At 43.9% G+C, this 18,881-nt stretch overlaps 1 protein-coding gene across 3 annotated transcripts; it reads right to left on the bottom strand.

Annotated features, from left to right (window-relative positions):
* Positions 1-538: 538 nt before the first annotated feature.
* Positions 539-18,881, bottom strand: LOC116217883 (aprataxin and PNK-like factor). Of its 3 annotated transcripts, none has more exons than XM_031561786.2 (7): positions 18,756-18,881; positions 18,313-18,405; positions 16,636-16,707; positions 12,635-12,816; positions 4,177-4,390; positions 3,312-3,441; positions 539-828 (listed from the first exon to the last, which is right to left on the bottom strand). In XM_031561786.2, the coding sequence occupies exons 2-7, from the start codon at positions 18,403-18,405 to the stop codon at positions 554-556; spliced, it is 966 nt and encodes a 321-aa protein (XP_031417646.2). In that variant the 5' UTR covers positions 18,756-18,881; the 3' UTR covers positions 539-553. The 3 variants fall into 3 exon arrangements, with proteins under 3 accessions (XP_031417646.2, XP_042559390.1, XP_042559389.1); XM_042703456.1 differs by having other exon boundaries at positions 18,679-18,881; XM_042703455.1 differs by lacking the exons at positions 16,636-16,707; positions 18,313-18,405; positions 18,756-18,881 and adding an exon at positions 15,077-15,273.

The raw sequence follows: 18,881 nt of genomic DNA on the forward strand, positions 1-18,881 counted from the left end.
GGCGACCCCTCAGCTTCAACTTTATCTTAGGGAAGAGGAAGAGGAAGACGTCGCAGGGAGCCAAATCCGGCGAGTAGGGATGGTGGGGAGAGATAATCGTGTTGAAAACTCAACTTCAACTTAGAACACTATGATTAGAAGTTGTCGGAGTAGCTGAGGACACTATGATTAGAAGCTGTCGGAGTAGCTGTTTGTTTATCCTTTTAAACTCGGGAGAACACATTCAGCCCTAAATAACACGTTCCTCTAACAAAAGGCCTTTTCATGTGTCAGAGTTCTGTGTGTGTGTGTGTGTGGTGTGTGTGTGTGTGTGTGTGTGTGTGTGTGTGTATATATATAGTGGATATATATATATATATATATATATCCACTCTCTCCTCACCCAGACACAGCCAGCTGCCATTTTAAGGCCGTTTTACATATCAAACACCAGCTCTTCCTCATCGTACTTTCCCAAAATATACACAGTTCATTTTAAACAGACGTGTGATGCATAATGCAAGATGGCATTAATAGTCTGAATTTGTCCTCCTTTCTCAACGACATGATTACCTCAGGCTTCCTCTTCCTCCTCCTCCTCATCATCTGCGCTCTTCGTCCTCTTCCTCCACCTCTTGGCCGACTGGACCACTTCCTCCTTCTCTTCCAGCACCTCTTCCTCCTCCTCCGAGGACAGGACCCGGGTTCTGGCCCACTGTGGTGTGGCCCGGCTTGCAGCAGGAGCAGCAGCAGGAGCAGCAGCAGCAGCAGCAGCAGCCACCTGGCTGGCCGGTTTGGGTTTGGGTTTGGGCGTCGTGGCCGCTTTCGCTGGACCCCTCTTCCCAGCCCCTATCACACAAACAACAAACGAACCAAAACAAAACAAACATGGCCATGGATCAGTTAGATTTAGAGTCGGATTAGGAAACCAGACGTAGGGGTTAAAGCCGGAGTTGAACCAGCGAGGCTGCAAGTCGATCCTGCCCTCACAGTTAAGAGCATCGGGGGAATGGGAAGCCGGCAATGATGGACCGTATCCAGTGAAGCAGTTCAGAGGGAACGCTTTATCGTGCCACGGGAGAGCACTGAGGAAAGCACATGGCCACTTGAAATGTACACGACCATAAAAAATTGTGACTGCTAAATGACACCTCGGGATGTAACCCATCTGCTGTGCGATGGTATCACCAAAATCCCCTTTGAGTGGGTAAAAAAAAAACTAAACTGAGGTCTCATGTCGTGCAAGAGAAAACAGCCTTCAGAAAGTGCCGACTGTGGGGACTGGGAAGTGAAAAACAAGTCTTTCTGCTTCCTGGTTTTATTTTTCTAAGAAGAGAAAGTGAGGAGTTATAGAAGTGCATCTTCTGGACCCAAAGGTCAAGATGAAAGCTGTCGAGTGCCTCGGCGGTACACAGTGAGAGGTGTCATTGTGACGTCACAATCATTTTTCCCGCCTACGATCAATGAGACAAGTCAAAGGGCAGGTGAAGACTGCAATCATCGCTATGAATGAACACCATACAGGAGTACGGGAGAGCGATTCTCCAAGGCTGTTGGCAAAAGTGCATGGACTCACGTGATCAGCCCCTTTATGGGAAAAATGATCTATACAGCGGAGGTTTCTTGTCACTTTGTCGTTTTCACAGACAGGATATTTGCTCGTACAGCCAACCCCAGAATCAAAATGTCTTCACCGTCTATGCTTTCTTTATATTGCAATGACTCTTCAAAATGGCACCCATGAGCCATTCCCTGCCAAAGGGCTGTATGTTTCACTATTCATCAGTATGAGAAGTGTGCACATCATAATACCAATACATAGTAAATGCGCGCACACGCACACACACACACACACACACAAGCACAAGACATACAGAAGCAGAACCACACCCAAAACACACATGCATAAAACTAAAATACACACACACACTCATACAAGCACAAGACAACACATTTATCTGTCCGGTGCACCTGCATAAACACAGGGGGTGTTGCCCTTTGTGGGTCCCTGGTTACACGCAAACACAGCAGACTGAAACGGAGATAACTAGATTGATAGAGGGAGCAAAAATAAAAAGATATAAGAGAAAGGGGAAGAGATTGTGAGAGAGAAAGAGAGAGAAAGTGAGAGAGAGAAAAGGAAAGAGAGAGAGAAAGGGGGAGAGAATCTGAGAGAGAGAGAGAGAGAGAGAGAGAGAGAGAGAGAGAAGGAAAGAGAGAGAGAAAGGGGGAGAGAATCTGAGAGAGAGAGAGAGAGAGAGAGAGAGAGAGAGAGAGAGAAGGAAAGAGAGAGAGAAAGGGGAGAGAATCTGAGAGAGAGAGAGAGGAAGTGAGAGAGAGAGAAAAGGAAAGAGAGAGAAAAGGGGGAGAATTGCCAGAATGGAATGCATTATGCCCGTTCATTGATCTCTGAAAACAACTGGATGATTAAACGAACGCATAATTAATTCAGCCAACAACTAACTGGCTATTTAACGGGCCCATTAGTAGGCTAACCAAAACAAAACATGAATCTGATGTTTGCAATTTAAAAACCACTGATGATCGCTGAGCCATGAGCCATTCCCTTTATTTACATTTACATTTACATTTACTCATTTAGCAGACGCTTTTGTCCAAAGCGACGTACAAGGGAGAATATGTACTTTAATGCCTACATCAAGGACTAAATGTAAACGTCAAAGACAACAACAACAGCAACAGCTGTTGTCGGAGGTGTTTTCTTATGTAGCCCAAGATGTGCCACAAGATCAGGAGAGATGTTGGTGTCACCCCTCACATTAAAAAATATTGTAAAAAAAAAATATACAAATAGTAATTATGACATAATGATATAGAAACAGAATGTAATAATGAATTAGGGGTTTTATGCAACCCCATAGATCTGGGTCTGTTCCAGCACACACTCAACTTCAGACAAGGGTGACCATTCTGACATTCTTGACCATAAACTGTAGATTAGGTCTATTGTCTGTATTGGACAACAGCGCAATAACGGACAGTGTTATGGCAACTGCGTTACTGTTACAGACTATCTGTTAATCTCTAAATCTTTACGGACATGAGGGTGACCCGTTGTTTGGAGACGCCACATGGTCTCTGGCTGTGAAATTACACATGCTTGCTTCTGATTAGCAATTACCTGTTGCTAGGCAACGTCGCTAAGAAGCCCGCTAGTAAATCAACCCTTGGTCAAACTCCTACTGCCTCTGAGATACAACAGTGTGTATGTGTGTGTATAAGTCTGTGTGTGTGTGTGTGGGGGGGGATGGTGCGCGTGCGCACACGCGTGTGTATGTGTGTGTATAAGTCTGTGTGTGGGTGTGTGTCACCTTTGGGAGTGCTTGGGCTCTTGACATCTCCACTGCTGGCTGCCACCATCCACGATGGAAGCGTCCTAATCCTTCGTGCCGGCACCGACATTTCACCATCTAGACGCTCCGACACTTCGCCATCTGGTGGCTGATGACACAAGACCTTTGGCTATATTTCACTTCAATTCAATATATATGTACGTACATATAAATTCATTAAATTGAATTGAACATTTATCATTAGTACAGACTGCATGAAGAATTCGGTGTCGTTCTCAAACAAAACTAAAGAGTTCCTGCAGCTAAACTAGTAGAGTATATTGCTAACAAAACACCAGAGTCATGGGTTCGAGACCCTTGGAGCAAAATGATAAGTAAAAGTATAGCTCTCTAGCATATACAGTATATATACATAAGATACAAGCTATTCCTCTTTGGATTGTAAAAACACACATATATATCACATATACAGTACCAGTCAAAAGTTTGGATACACCTTCTAATTTTTTGAGAAGATTTTTCTTTGATTTTATTATTTTCTACATGGTAGATAAAACTTTTTTTTGTTTAGTACATCATTCCATATGTGTTCTTTCGTAGTTTAAATGTAATAAAAGTAAAGAAAACACTTCTCAAAAAAATTTAAAGGGTGTGTCCAAACTTTTGACTGGTACTGTATAAAGATTTCTATCCTTCTCCTTTTTCTACCTGGGTCAATCTCGAGCGGATAGGTCCCCCCTTTCGAGACAGGTTCTGCTTCAGGTTTCTTTCAGAGATAACGTCCATTGTTCAACAGCGCTCCGTACATAATTAAAATTAAGTTGAAATTGACCTTTGATCCAGACTAGTATTACATACAGTAAACATCACAGGACAGGCTTACCTGGTCCCTAGCAGGGGAGCTGGGAGGAAGTAACAAGCTCTTTCCTTCTAAGCTGGCTACCAGCGTAGACTGCTGGCAAACAGAGGGACCCCCTCTGTCTGGGAGAGTGGACCGATCCGGCTTGTCATTGGCTGATGGCGGTGCCGACCAGGAAGTATTTGCTTCCTCGGGTACCACGACCTCTCCATCACTCTCTTCAAGATTTTGGCTGTTGCTGTGGAAGAATGCAAACAGATTCAGAACTCACTATTATCCTGTTTGTTTATAGAGATAGCCCTTTATTCTAGGTAGAATATAGGTTAAGTCTAAGTCTAAATGGTGGAGACGTCTGCAGAAACCAAACCCTTATGGGTGTTAAGTCTGTAGGTGTCAATATGATTGCCTGCAGCTCCAGCTGTGGGTTTTAACGTCAAATATTGATCCATCCTCATCATTAATACACATGTTTTGGAGGTAGTACTAACAATTTTTTTGTATAACATCCTCAAATTAATTTGATGGTGCATGGTCATGACTTCTAGCCATGATCTTGCTGTTGTTAATCCCTTTTAACTTAGCTTTTACAGGGTTTAAAGCAAAAAAAAATCCTGAGCCTGAACTTTTTTTTGTGTGTGGGAGGGGGGGGGGGGGTGTGTCTTCCCATGGCATGGACACATTCGCAGGGTAAAAAAACCAACCAAACAAACAAACAAACATTTAGAAATGAATGATTGCAGATTATGGTGAGACTTTTGAAACTGCAATCCCAAGAAAGGTCAGTAATAGTCCTCCACCTCACTACAATATGGTACTAACACATGTGGCATTTACGATTTCTTTTGATATCAAGTTTTGCTGCTAAGCTTTGTCCTTGAAAGGTTACAAGATGACATGTTATATGGGTATGTCAGTGGAAGAAGATTTGATTTGCAACCATTTAATTGATGATATATGAAAAAGGACAGCGATTTACTTTTTAAACTGTTAAAGTGCAACAGTGAACTGTAGATAATAATGTAGTTTTATATTACAACATTTCCATAATTACTTTGTTCAAAAGAAATAATCGTAAATTAAATACTAGGAAATTAATAGACAATATATCAATAAAATAAATAACAAACAAAACATTAAAATGTTACAAGAACTGGTAACTTTAATGTTGGGAAATAAATACAAAACAGGACTTTGTCCATGTACTTGTTGGTGGCTTCGTCGACATTTAAGGAAAACATGGCGGTTTTTTTTTTAGCTTTTCCGAAATACGTCTTTTAAACTCTGGTGTTATGCCGTGTGTGTTAAAATAGCGGCATGCTGATTGGATATTGACAGTTTAGTCAAACACACATCACACACACGGTCAGTTATTGATGCCGGTACATCAGCTGTGGATGTTGCTCCCGGTAAAGGCGTTGTGTGTTGGAGAGCTAGCTAGTTGCATAGGCTATATTAGCTTTCTCGAGCACAAAGTGCAGAAGCAAGCACCTGCTTCTCTTAACTTCTAACACCAGCTACCAAAAGGCTTACTGTCCTTCCCTTCCCATCTCTTCTATCCATGCCCAGCGCCATTTATTTTCATGAACTTACTTTCCATCCTACTCTCCTTTGGTGTGGTGTCTCTACTCGGGCATCTACGCTAGGCAGAGCGATAGAGAAAAGTCGGTGTTTGAAGCACATTTCCCCAAGACCCGCCCAAATCTACTTCTGATTGGCTAATAATGTTATTCTGAGAGCGGGAGAGTTGTGCTCCTTTCATTTCATTGGCAGACAAACTCATAAACTCGAAAGTGATGGTGATGATATCGAGACGTGGTTTTTTTTTTTTTTTTTTTTTTTTTTTCAATATACGAATTTTTTTCGCAGCCAAACACCGCACGCCGGAAATCCGGCACGGTGCCGGAATACTTTAATCCCTGCTTTTAACTAAAGGAGTTGGGGTATGTCAGTGAAACACACAAACACACACACACACCCACACACACACACACACACGCACACACGCACACACACACACACTTACACAGACACAAAAACACACACTTACACAAACACACATAGACACAAAAACACACACACACTTACACAAACACAAAGACACACTTACACAAACACAAAGACACACAAACACAAAGACACACTTACACAAACACAAAAGACACATACACACCCAAGCTCTATGGAGATGTTATTGAATACACACACACACACGCACACACACACACACAACACCTACTTTGCTTTGAGATGTTAGGGAACACACACACACCACTGCTACTCTGCGTGCACACACAGGCACACACTGAAAGACAGACACATGGAGACTCACACACACACACACACACACTCTCACACACACACACACACACTCTCTGGGCTCTCTGGGTTGGTTGGAGCGCTTGGCTTTCACCACCACACACACACACACACACACACACACACACACACACACACTCTCTCTCTGGGTTGGTTGGAGCGCTTGGCTTGCACCACTACTGTGAGTGGCGTGGACAGAGACACATAGTGAAAAAGGTGAGGGCTGGGCGGAAAATAAAACTTGTATCTCGGACGCGCTGAAGAGAAATGTCAATATGACATGAAGCTCAGTCAGTGGCGGGGGAAGGTGTTTGACTTTGGGAGGAACTCAAGTTGAAAATATTATTTTCTATTGTTTTCTTCACGTTCGAATTCGAGCTGTAGAACTTCAAGCCATATGAATGCCATATTGAATATATCACTGTGTTTCTGATTTACTGCCCAGCCCCTAAATGTAACCTGGCCTTTGTTTTACAAAAGGTTGAATTTTTTTTATTTCTAATATGTGAGTGTGTGTGTGTGTGTGTGTGTGTGTGTGTGCTTATATCCACCAGCCTGTGTATTTGTGCGCATGTGTATGCAACATGAGAGAGCCCGCAAGAATAAGAAAGAGCTAGAGAGACTGAGAGAGTGTTTGTGAGCTCATGCGGGTATGAACAATAGAGAGTGTGCCTGTGCCTGTGACTGAGTGTGTGTGTGTGTGTGTGTCTGTGTGTGTGTGTCTGTGTGTGTGTCTGTGTGTGTGTGTGTGTGTGTGTGTGTGTGTGTCTGTGTCTGTGTCTGTGTGTGTGTGTGTGTGTGTGTCTGTGTGTGTGTGTGTGTGTGTGTGTCTGTGTGTGTGTGTGTCTGTGTGTGTGGGTCTGTGTGTGTGTGTGTGTCTGTGTGTGTGTGTCCGTGTGTCTGTGTGTCTGTGTCCGTGTGTCTGTGCCTGTGTGTCTGTGCCTGTGCCTGTGTGTCTGTGCCTGTGTGTCTGTGTGTCTGTGCCTGTGTGTCTGTGTGTGTGTGTGTGTGTGTCTGTGTCTGTGTGTGTCTGTGTCTGTGTCCGTGTCCGTGTCCGTGTGTCCGTGTGTGTGTGTCCGTGTGTGTGTGTCCGTGTGTGTGTGTGTCCGTGTGTGTGTGTGTCTGTGTCTGTGTGTGTACTCCTCAGACTGATAACAGGATTCTCATGTGATATTCAAAGCAAAGCAGAGTACCCCTCTCTTAAAGTACCCCTCCCCCCCAAATTCCCCCCGAGTGCTAGCCTGGTGCAGATGAAAGTCTACACTTGGAAACGGATGCAGATGACGCACGTTCAAAATCAATTAGTCACGATCATCACATCACAGAGGACTGCGCTTCCTGCTCTGCGAAGTCAACAGATTCTCTGCATTCATGATGGTGTGTGTGTGTGTGTGTATCTGCATCAGGGTGTGTGTGTGTGCCTGTATGTGTGTGTGTGTGTGTTTGTCAGTCCCTGTTTGTGTATGTCTAGGTCTGTGTTTGTTCTGGCTACGCTTAGGTTAAGTTAGGAGTTTGAAAAAGAAAAATCACATCACTAAATTTGGTAGCAGAATCCGGAACCTTATGTCAATGACCTAATTTTGCAGTGGGGCGCAACCAAGCCATGTGAGGGATGCCTAGAAAGCACTCGGCCGGCGGAACGAGCGCGTGTTTAGACAGTGTTAGCTCTAGCATGTGAAAGGATTGTCTGTGCTTTTGGATACACACGCTCTGTGGCGGTACAGCTCGGTGGGTTCACAGTAACACACCTGAATTCACCTCAATTTATTTTTTATACGCACCACTGATATGATGTTAACCACTGGGTTTGTGGAGGGGGGGGGTTTGTGTTGGGAGGGGGGCAACTGGCGAGCCAAAAATACTTGGCTGGAAATGTTCACAGATCAACACCCACAGGTCAAAGCAGTCCAGAACAGAAATTGGTCTAACTGAGAATGGAGGTAACGTAATCATTATGAATAGAGAAATTCATGTTGGCTAGTCTCTAGCTCCTATAGATATAAATACATGATTTAGAAGAAAGACCTTATTTATCTGAGGCATAGAGAGAACTGTTGTAAATGTAGTATACCCCCATGATTTTTCCGTTGTCCTGTCCAAGATTTTGTGGCCTTCATTTTATTAGTTACTATGCTGTTGCATGTTTGAACCAATAGATCGCATTCTGAGCTAATAAATAATGCAATTCTGAACCACTTTAGTAGGCCTAATGAAAAAAAAAAAAAGTGATAACTGTTATCTGCGATAGGCTACTGTTATAAAATTCATAGCCCTAATAAAAACTTTCTCTGCACAAGTGAGCAAGTGAGCAGTACGCAACAGGCCTATTCAATTTCCTCTGGGATGTTATTTCACTCTAGGCTGCTTAGGACCTTCTCAAACAATTGTCATGTTGTATTTTTTCCCTTTTTAATTAACATATTTAACACAGCCTCATACCTGTCAAGTGCCTTGTTTCATCACGGTTTGAATGCAAGCCCAATGACATGATGTGATACCAGGACTAGACAACTGCTAAGACCAAATGATGGCGCTGTGTTCGCTTCTTTATCATTTAATTAAATTCTAGTCAGTGGAAGAGTTTTATTAGGCTATTATCATTAGCCTATTATTAGTAGAAACATATAGCCTATTACACTGTGACATGACAATAGCTGTGCGTAGGCCTATGTGTGGACAAGGTAGAAAGCTGTTGCGGACTTCGAGCATGAACTTGAGAACATCGGACAGGTAGGCCTATGATTCTCTGATAATATGCATTGGAGGCATGGCATCTCTCCCGGTAACTATCAATTAATTTTTGAGGTGCATGCAATCTTTTTTTTTTATCTAGTGGGTCTGCCATGGTAGCCTACTACAAGAGTTTGTCTAAAATGTGTCATATTAAAACACCAAGAAAACGTAACGTTAAACCATTTCTAATACAGCCAAGACACTTAGATCTATTTGCCATTTTAAATCGATGGCAAACATGAAGACCGCATGGTTAGCATCGTTGGGCTAAAATTAAATTAATGTAACGTCTCATCTCTGCATTACTCGTCAGTTTACCTTTCAGTGATTTTTAACTTGTCTTAATGTCCTCACTTGAAGAATTGGCCAGATGTGGGCGAGAAGGGAGAGTTAGGTAAGTATGAATGAAAAATCGCTAACTGAAACAGCAGTTGATTCTACTGACTGCAGAGTAACCTAGTACTCTCTGATTTCGAGGGTCATACAGAGGATAGTAACGATAGGGGGCCTGTGATTGGTCAAACTCCTCTTCTGCTTCTTGCTCCGCTGCAGCTGCCCATGTACGCCTTGGCGACTCGACACAGACAGACTTTGAAGGTTGAACCCGTTGAAAACCGGCAATGCATTATTGAGCGTTATGCGTACTTTTAGAGCATCAACTCGTACCAGCGTACTTTGATGTCAAAATGCGTAACAGGTACGCATTTTAATTTGGGCTGTAAGGTAATGATAGCATGGTAATATTGTGACATGGTGTAATCCACCTTGGAAAAGACATACAGGGACCTAACTGTCTAACTTCTACACAGTTTATATGGAATAGTGTCATCATTTAGATGTAATTCATGTCGGCTTTAACTTTTATTTCAAATGTTTCTGGGGTTCTATGGCAGTCAGAGTGCAACCATGGTGACGCCACGCAGTCACGCAGCCCTCTCCTTCAGGCAGTGCACCCTAATTTCAATGACGGGCAACGAGCAAGGTCCGCCGAGCATGAAGTTAAGCTATCGTGCCATGTGTGGGAGCACTGACCCACCCATGTTTGTGCGTAGGCTCTTGTTCATGATATTAAATTAGCAAAATCATTTTGCCAAGTTATTAAATTAGCTTTAGTTCATGCCCGCCGGACTTTGCTCGTTGCCAGTTGCAATTAAATTAAGGCCCAATATATGAACTTGTTTAAAATGTTAAAAATGAAATGTTTTCTTACCACAGATAGTGTTTCAATTTTTTCTCCCTAAATATTCCTCACCCTTGGGAATTCTGGGAATGCTGGGAATGTTTGTACTACAGCGCTAATGCAAGCATGTCTGGCTCGGGAGCTGTCCGCGGTCCTGGAATGCCTATGCCTATGACCGTGTGTGAGCGATGTCTGCGGACACCCCCTATGGATAAGGATGCGATACGAGCTTAGAGCTACCAGTGAAAAGGAGGAGGTGGGATACCTAGCCACACCAGAGCGTGTGGCGTAGTGAACAGGTGAGGCAGGTCTTAATCTCCTCCAAAGCGGGAGTGTGGCGAGTTCAATACTATCTCCGTCCCTATGGGCTCCTCCCGAGCCTCGTTTGGAAAAAATCATTAATACTTCAGTTTTGATAGATGAATTGTTTTCATGTGGCAATACCAAGCAGTAGAGGGAGAAGCCGACGGGTCTCTATCTAACATCTGTTGAGAAGCCACATACATTCACATGACGCATTCAGATCATTTATCAAAATGTCAATATCAATGGGTCTCCTGTTGCCTGTTTTGTCAATGCTGCCATGATAAAGGGGAGTTACTAAAGGGCACGGTCACAACTACCCTCACACACACACACACACACACACACACACACACACACACACACACACACACACACACACACACACACACACACACACACACACACACACACACACACACACACACACACACACACACACACGCGCGTGCGCGCACAAACAAACACACGCAGACACACACACAGAATGCCAGTTTTTTCCTCAGTGCAACAGACACTAGCTTGAGGGCCACCGGCTTAATGATGCCTGATCAAGCTTATTCCGCCTATTGAGACCGTTGTTTATTGAAAATAATATACTTGGTAAATTCAGCTGCTGCCAAATAAAATTAAATAAAAAAAAAACACTAAATTGTCTCTCTTTTGTCAGTCAGGTTTTGAAATGAATTGTGGGTATAAGAAAGCTTTTGCCAGCACGCAAACCTGTGAGAGTGGTTTACGCTCGTTAACTCAAACCTGTGAGAGTGGTTTACGCTCATTAACTCAAACCTGTGAGAGTGGTTTACGCTCATTAAGTCAAACCTGTGAGAGTGGTTTACGCTCATTAACTCAAACCTGTGAGAGTGGTTTACGCTCGTTAACTCAAACCTGTGAGAGTGGTTTACGCTCATTAACTCAAACCTGTGAGAGTGGTTTACGCTCATTAACTCAAACCTGTGAGAGTGGTTTACGCTCATTAACTCAAACCTGTGAGAGTGGTTTACGCTCATTAACTCAAACCTGTGAGAGTGGTTTACGCTCAAACCTGTGAGAGTGGTTTACGCTCATTAACTCAAACCTGTGAGAGTGGTTTACGCTCATTAACTCAAACCTGTGAGAGTGGTTTACGCTCATTAACTCAAACCTGTGAGAGTGGTTTACGCTCATTAACTCAAACCTGTGAGAGTGGTTTACGCTCAAACCTGTGAGAGTGGTTTACGCTCATTAACTTCTGAACAGTTCAAAACAGGGCGAGGCAGCTCATGCCACGAGTCACTTAATAACAAAAAAAAAACAGAATCAATACAGCCACACTGAGCAGATTAACAAATGGGCTCTGGAGAAGAGTAGAAGCGTATTCCATTTTGTCTCCTGATGGCCTCATGCCTTTTGACTCCCTCATCATTGGCCGATATGATTTTGTTTACCCTGGATGGAGCGTGCTGTATGGATTGTCTGGAAATGGAGCTGTGACTGATGTACAGATAAACCGGGAGAGGCCAGATGGACAGGCAGTCAGATACGGATATGGATGGATTTACACTAAGGGCCCTTATTCCACTGACGGACGAGCTGTCCGTCGAGGATGAACTACAGCTACTGTGTGGCGTGTGGGAGCATTGCACTGACCTACCCATGTTTACACTTAAAGATCTTGCTCATGGAATTAAACTAGGTTTAGTTCATACATGGTGGACTTTGCTTGTTGCAGAACTTGTCGTGTACATAAAGAAAAATTAAAAAGGCGATGCTTTGGTGCGATCCCTGGTGATTCCCACCCAAAATACACAGACAGACTTAGAGGCTGACAGACAGACATAGAGATATGCCAGACAGACAGACAGGCTTTGTTTGTGTTCCTCCTTGACTTACAACCAGTACACACGGGTGGCTTCAATGCGGTATCCCCACCATCGCTGAACATCTCCGCTCTTGGCTATGCTGCCTCACCTGAGAGTGCCTTCAATCTCCTCTTCAGCCCCCCGCTCCTCCACGGCCACCACCTGGTAGATGTGTTTCCCCGGCAGGAGGGAGAACATCTCTCCTGGGTCGAGCGTGTGCCACTGGTCCTTCTTCAGGGGCTGTGGAGACGCCTCCAGGGAAGCCTGGATGAAGCACGGGTTCACGTGGGTCTGGAGGAGGAGGAGGAGAAAAATCATTGAATTATTTCAGCAGATTTCCTTCAGTGGCCACATTCCAACCAAAGATAGAGGAACAAATTAAACAGAGAAACAAATTCAATGGAGAAACCTACATCCACCCATTCCAAATGGGAAAAAAATAAGCTTTCAAACGTATGTGACAAAATATAAACTAACGACCACCAGGCCTATAACCTGCTATTGATATGCTGTATTCACCCAAGGCTACTTAAGTTACTCTGTTCATAACCTGCTATTGTTATACTGTATTCACCCAAGGCTACTTAAGTTACTCTACTCACCAGGCCTATAACCTGCTATTGTTATGCTGTATTCACCCAAGCCTACTTAAGTTACTCTACTCATCAAGGGCAAGGGGTTCAAAAAGCACAAAAATGTGAGGTGCACTTGGCATTCTCAGTGATGATAATGAAAGTATATCACAAGTCTTGGGATCCTCTTAAAATGCGACCTTCAGTGTAAGGTTTGATAGGAGCATCTTGTGGCTCTCTATAACGCCACAATCGTGTCAGGCATGAATAGGACCTCCTGGAGAGATGTCTACGGTTCTGTCAGTGGCAGCGGTGACACCGCCCGTTTCATGGTTTATATAACAATTTCAATAACGTGTGCACCCGCACATCTGGCTTTTCACTAATGGACGACGATCTCAGGGCAATTCAGAGATGAATCAGAGATAAAAATCTTTCACGTGGAAGAGGAGAGACATCCGTCCCTCAGTCACGGTCCATTAACACGACGGAAATACAAAACTAATGCATGACCACGGCACCGTAATAATCCCGCTCCCTCGAGTCCATCATGGCGGCGTCTCGGCTGTGGCCCCTGCTAACAAGCAGTCTATTAATATCACTGTAGTGCAAACAGTTCAGGAAAACAATGACGAGTTACTGCCACACTATCCAAATAGGCCGCTTTAAGTTTTTCGAGTTGTGAGTTGTGAGTTGTATGTGGTTCAAACTCGCCACGATCTTTACACTGAATGATGGTGAGGCAAATTTCAAGATGTAAAATCTAGATAGCAGCAAATACGATCCTCCCGATTCACACATTAGCATCAGCATTTGAACAATATTGAACCTACACAGAGCGACAGAGCGATCTCAATGATTTTACTAAGTTACAGTTAAATTAGGAAATCAGTCCATTGAACCAACTTTGGATTTGGCATGACTATGGCTACAGATAAAAGTTTATGAACAAAATGTGTCAGAAATATACTTTTTGTGAGAATGCAGACATTATGAGATATTTTATTTCAGTTCATGAAACATGGGAGAAAAACGTTACGTGATACGTTTATATTTTTGGTCCGGTGAGTCAGGTCGATGCTCTTGAACTAACTGGTGGCATCAGACCTAAATTAGCGCCTGTGGAGAGCATACAGATAGAACCTTAGATTCTGAAGATGCTGTTATTCGTCCATTTTAGATTTCTGTAGAGAAGACACACTGCTCTCTGCTCGGCCCACGGGAGGCCTGGATACGATTACAACTGGCTCACTTAAGCGATTTGCGTTCTGTTAAAGGAGGCAATTAGAGCCTCTTGGAATGTCTGAAAAGTCGACCAGTCGATTGCGACGGACAGGTTCACTGACCCCTGTAATATGAGGATACTGAGACTGAGTCGGGACCATACCCAGCACACGACTCTTTGGCATGGGTTGGCAACTGCGCTCAATACAGCAGAACTATCTGGAGTGGGTCTCTGGGCTTAAGTGTCTAAGTGTCTAAGGGGAGGTTGAACAGTTATTCCACTGAGGTTAATGCAGCATGTTGCCACTCGTGTTGGGATAATTGGTCATATTTCCAAGCCGTGATTGTAATTTTAAAGATTCCTAAAACCTCATACAAATCCCTAATCCTTGAATTTTAAATGATTTAATTTGCAATAATAAAAATAATAATAATAATCCCCTTTCCATCTCTGTTATTAGACAAATTCAAATTAAAAGCTTAATGTTGGAGTTCATGGCATGTTGCAGGCTTACAATTACTTTATTAGAGTTGCTAGACACAGCATTAACGAGAAAAACTAAACAAAACAGCATTTAGGCCCCCTTCCAGGAAAACATCAGACATTACACAATTGACAAACCCATCACTGAAAGGTCATGACGCTCGGCGATGTAACTGTGGCGCCGCTGCCTATTAATTGACTAATTAAGATATAACTACCTTTAAAAAGTGCAGACAGACAAGTGCATTTCGTGGCTGTTTGCTTTGTTTACCTGCAAACACGTCAGTGCACCACAACAAATAAGCTTGCGCTGTTGACTTCTTAGCTGACCTTTCGAGGGCAGCTTTAAATGAATAGCCGGTTGGACACACAGCCCAAGTGCATTAGCCAGACCGAACTGGCTTGGAAAACATACGCAGACTATGGGCAAAACACAATTTGCACAAATGAAGAATACAGTCATAAATGGTCCCACAGGAACACACACACACACACACACACACACACACACACACACACACACACACACACACACACACACACACACACACACACATGACTCAAAATAAACAATAAAGCAAAATTGCATTACAAAAACATTGAGAGAACCTATAAAAATTTGATTACAGGGGCCTTTCGCTGGGGCCTTAGTGTGTTTAAAGGTCTCTTTCCATTTCTGGGTTTGGTGGGTGCTCGAGGGGTTGGGAAGGATGCAGGGGGGTGTGGGGGGTTGGGGGGTTGAGTGCGTGTTCAGGTCTCAGTGGGGAGAGAGAGGAATAAGCTCAAAGGCAATCAGTACTGATTACATGGGTGGGCTGGGGGGGGTAGAGACTGACGTGGATACTGTGAATGGCAACAGGCTGATGACCCATGAGAAGTGGTCTCATATCGAGGAGGCACACACGGGTGCCTCACTTCAAAGGGGAGAGGGGAGGAAGGCGAGTGGGAGAAAGAGAAGGAGAGGAAGAAGGAGTGGGGAAGAAGGCGAGGGGGAGAAGAAGGAGAGGGAGAAGGAGAGAGGGAGAAGGAGAGGGAGAAGAAGGAGAGGGAGAAGGAGAAAGGGAGAAGGAGAGGGAGAAGGAGAGAGGGAGAAGGAGAGAGAGAAGGTGAGGGAAAAGGAGAGGAAGAAGGAGCGGGAGAAGGAGAGGAGGCAGAGCTGCTGTTGGACAGGCGCTCTGATCACTGCGTGAGGCATGGGGCTGCATGGGACCTGGCTCAAGACCCAGTTTGGACTGGAGAGAGCGGAAGAGAGGATGGAAAAGACAGATCGTCAATGATAAAGACGGACATAAGAAGAGAGATAGGGAGACAGATGGACTATCGTCTGCTTCGTCTCATCTCTCTGTAATAATAAGGTTGCATTCTAAATTTGCAAAAAGATTTTACACAGAACATAAAGGCTAATAGGATAGATCTGATCTTGTTATGAGACTGATTGACTGAAGACTATCGAAGTTTCTGGCCTTCTACATCATGCAGACATTGAGTCATTATACTACAGGCTACTTATATGATTATGGCGATTCTTGCACAACACTATCCCTATGACAACGACTCTGGCTGTATTTGACATAAAACAGCTTCATGTGGATGGTGCCTCAAATTCAAGAAATATTACTGAACTTAGACTGACCCCATCATATAACGTCAACTTGTGTGTTCGTTTCAATAGCTCATGGTTAGCTGGCCGCTTATACAAGCAGCACTCAAGGACAGGTAATCACTGTAGCCTTCATATGGCAGGGATTGTTAGACGACCTTTATGAAACTATGTCAGTTCTGAGATCTCACGTGACCAATTGGTGTGCTTCTACCGTGCTACATACGTACAGGTTTAATCCGGAGCTTTCCGTCTGCATTCTCCAGCACTCCATGATTCCTTGAGACTCGTTTGTCGTTCACCTGGAAAAGAGGTAATTTGTGAGTACAGCACATATACACCCTATAGCTGAACTGGTACAGCAAGGTGCTAACACCACCAAGGACAAGGGTCAAGGGTCAAGGTCACCCAGTAAGTATACATACTGATGACAATGTATACTTGTGCTGTACTGTAGGTACCCAACCATAATCCTAGGATAAAATCCTCTGCTACATGAAGAAATGTAAAAGTCCATTCTGAAAGGCAATCAGTACGGATCAAATCGTCCATTCCATACAATTCAGCTGAAATCACGTCACAGAGAGTACATAAAAGGCCAGGAGTAAAGCAATAAAACATTTAGTGAGTGACTGTTTTTCCCCAGTTTGTGGATAGCATGTACCCGTCAGACCACATGAATTTCTAACGTCTATCTAACTGCATTTTTGAGTTGGGAATAAGGCATAACCAAATGACCATCTACATAGTCCTATCCAGCACATTCTACACATTAAATTCAGCTCAAAGCTCAAACATTTAGAGGGGAAATTGTTTTATTTTATGCAGTGAAGTAAAGCTCTCTGGTAGCAATCTGACCTATCTAATCTGTGTATGCCAGTGACTACATGGTCCCTAATTTGATACCGCCACAGTCACAGTCACAGAGACAGAGACAGAGACAAGAAGGGTTGATCGTTTTGGCATACTTCTTGAGGATGACAGCGGACTGATAAAGACAGTCCGGGGTGAGTTAGTGTGTAGTGATGACTTAAAAGTGCTGTTTAGGCTCATTGTGTCAGATACCTTCATCAGCCTATATGCTTGCATCAGTGATTGATTTTTATGAATTCCTGTAGTCACACAGAAGCGTGGAGAAAGGGAATGAGTCAGGGGAAGCATTTAGAGGGTGACTGTGCTCATGCCGTGAAGTAGAACGCTCATGCAGACAGTGGGCTAGACACAGCACATTTTGACAGCTCTTGGTGTGTCAGTGAACCTTTACAGTAGCTTGCTGCTGCCATCTGCTGGCCTATTTGCGTCAGTATTCTGACAGGGAAGAAGTTGCCATCTGCTGTCCCAGTGGCTGTATAAAGTCCCTAGTAATGTCACTGGTGAGTAAGTGTAATTGTGGCGAGTGGATGTAAGAGCTGTGCGGTGAAGTCAGTGATTAAAACCTCATCCCCCGTCACCTTCAGCGATGTGCTAGTGACCGATTCATCTGACAATGCAGATGTCATGCTCCGACAAACAGCATGTGACACTCTAGCAGATATGACTGAGCATGGCTACCAAACATGACCTCCTGTCAAGGCCCTAACGCAAGTGGTTGCACACATTATTAACTTTGTATGTGTGAGCCAAACACAGGGAGCTTTCTTGAGGTGACAGGTTAGAGTTCTTTGAGTCTTATATCCAAATTGCATACAACTCCAATCTCTCTTCCCTGGCTCACTCCCTTTCTCCACGCTTTTGTGTCAATACAGGAATTCATAAAAATCAATCACTGATGCAAGCATATAGGCTGATGAAGGTATCTGACACAATGAGCCTAAACAGCACTTTTCAGTCATCACTACACACTAAATGCAAAGAGATTAGCGTAGCATCTCCTACTACGATGTCTTTGAAAAACTAAAGTCACTCACTCCGAACAGAGGACCTCTGCCGAGCACGGTCTCGCCCTCGGGTAGGTGCACTAGACTGCCACCGTCCAATGGCTTCAGCTCAAAGTTTGGCATCTGTGAAGGAACCGCATTGCAATCAAGTGAAACACATTACAACACAGTTGTGTATCATCATCATTGTCTACAACACTGCCTTTGTCTCCAACACTGTCTCAAAACACAGACAGCGTCGACCCTTTTGGGGCCAATGCTGAGCAAGTGGGTATGCACTTGAACGAGACCTACAACTCGCGGGATTGGTTGTAAACAATATCACTAGCTAGCAGCTTTGGTCGTGATTCCAGGAGCACAAGTGAATTAAAGTAGCTAGCTAGTCACCAAGCTTACTCAGCATCAGTCTTGGAAAAGCTATGCTCTGAGGTTATCTCTCCCAATATGCCCTGTTGTATTGAGTTACAACGTACCTCCTCTTGTGGTCGGGAGCATTTACCGCCCACCTTCAGTCAAGTAACTTTGTTGTTAAATTCTCCTTTCACGCGACAACTTCTGTTCCCATACTTCCGGTCTAGAGCTTGCCCTGCGCATGTGCG

This window comes from Clupea harengus, chromosome 24 (assembly GCF_900700415.2).
Source record: "Clupea harengus chromosome 24, Ch_v2.0.2, whole genome shotgun sequence".
Classification (NCBI taxonomy): Eukaryota; Metazoa; Chordata; class Actinopteri; order Clupeiformes; family Clupeidae; genus Clupea; species Clupea harengus.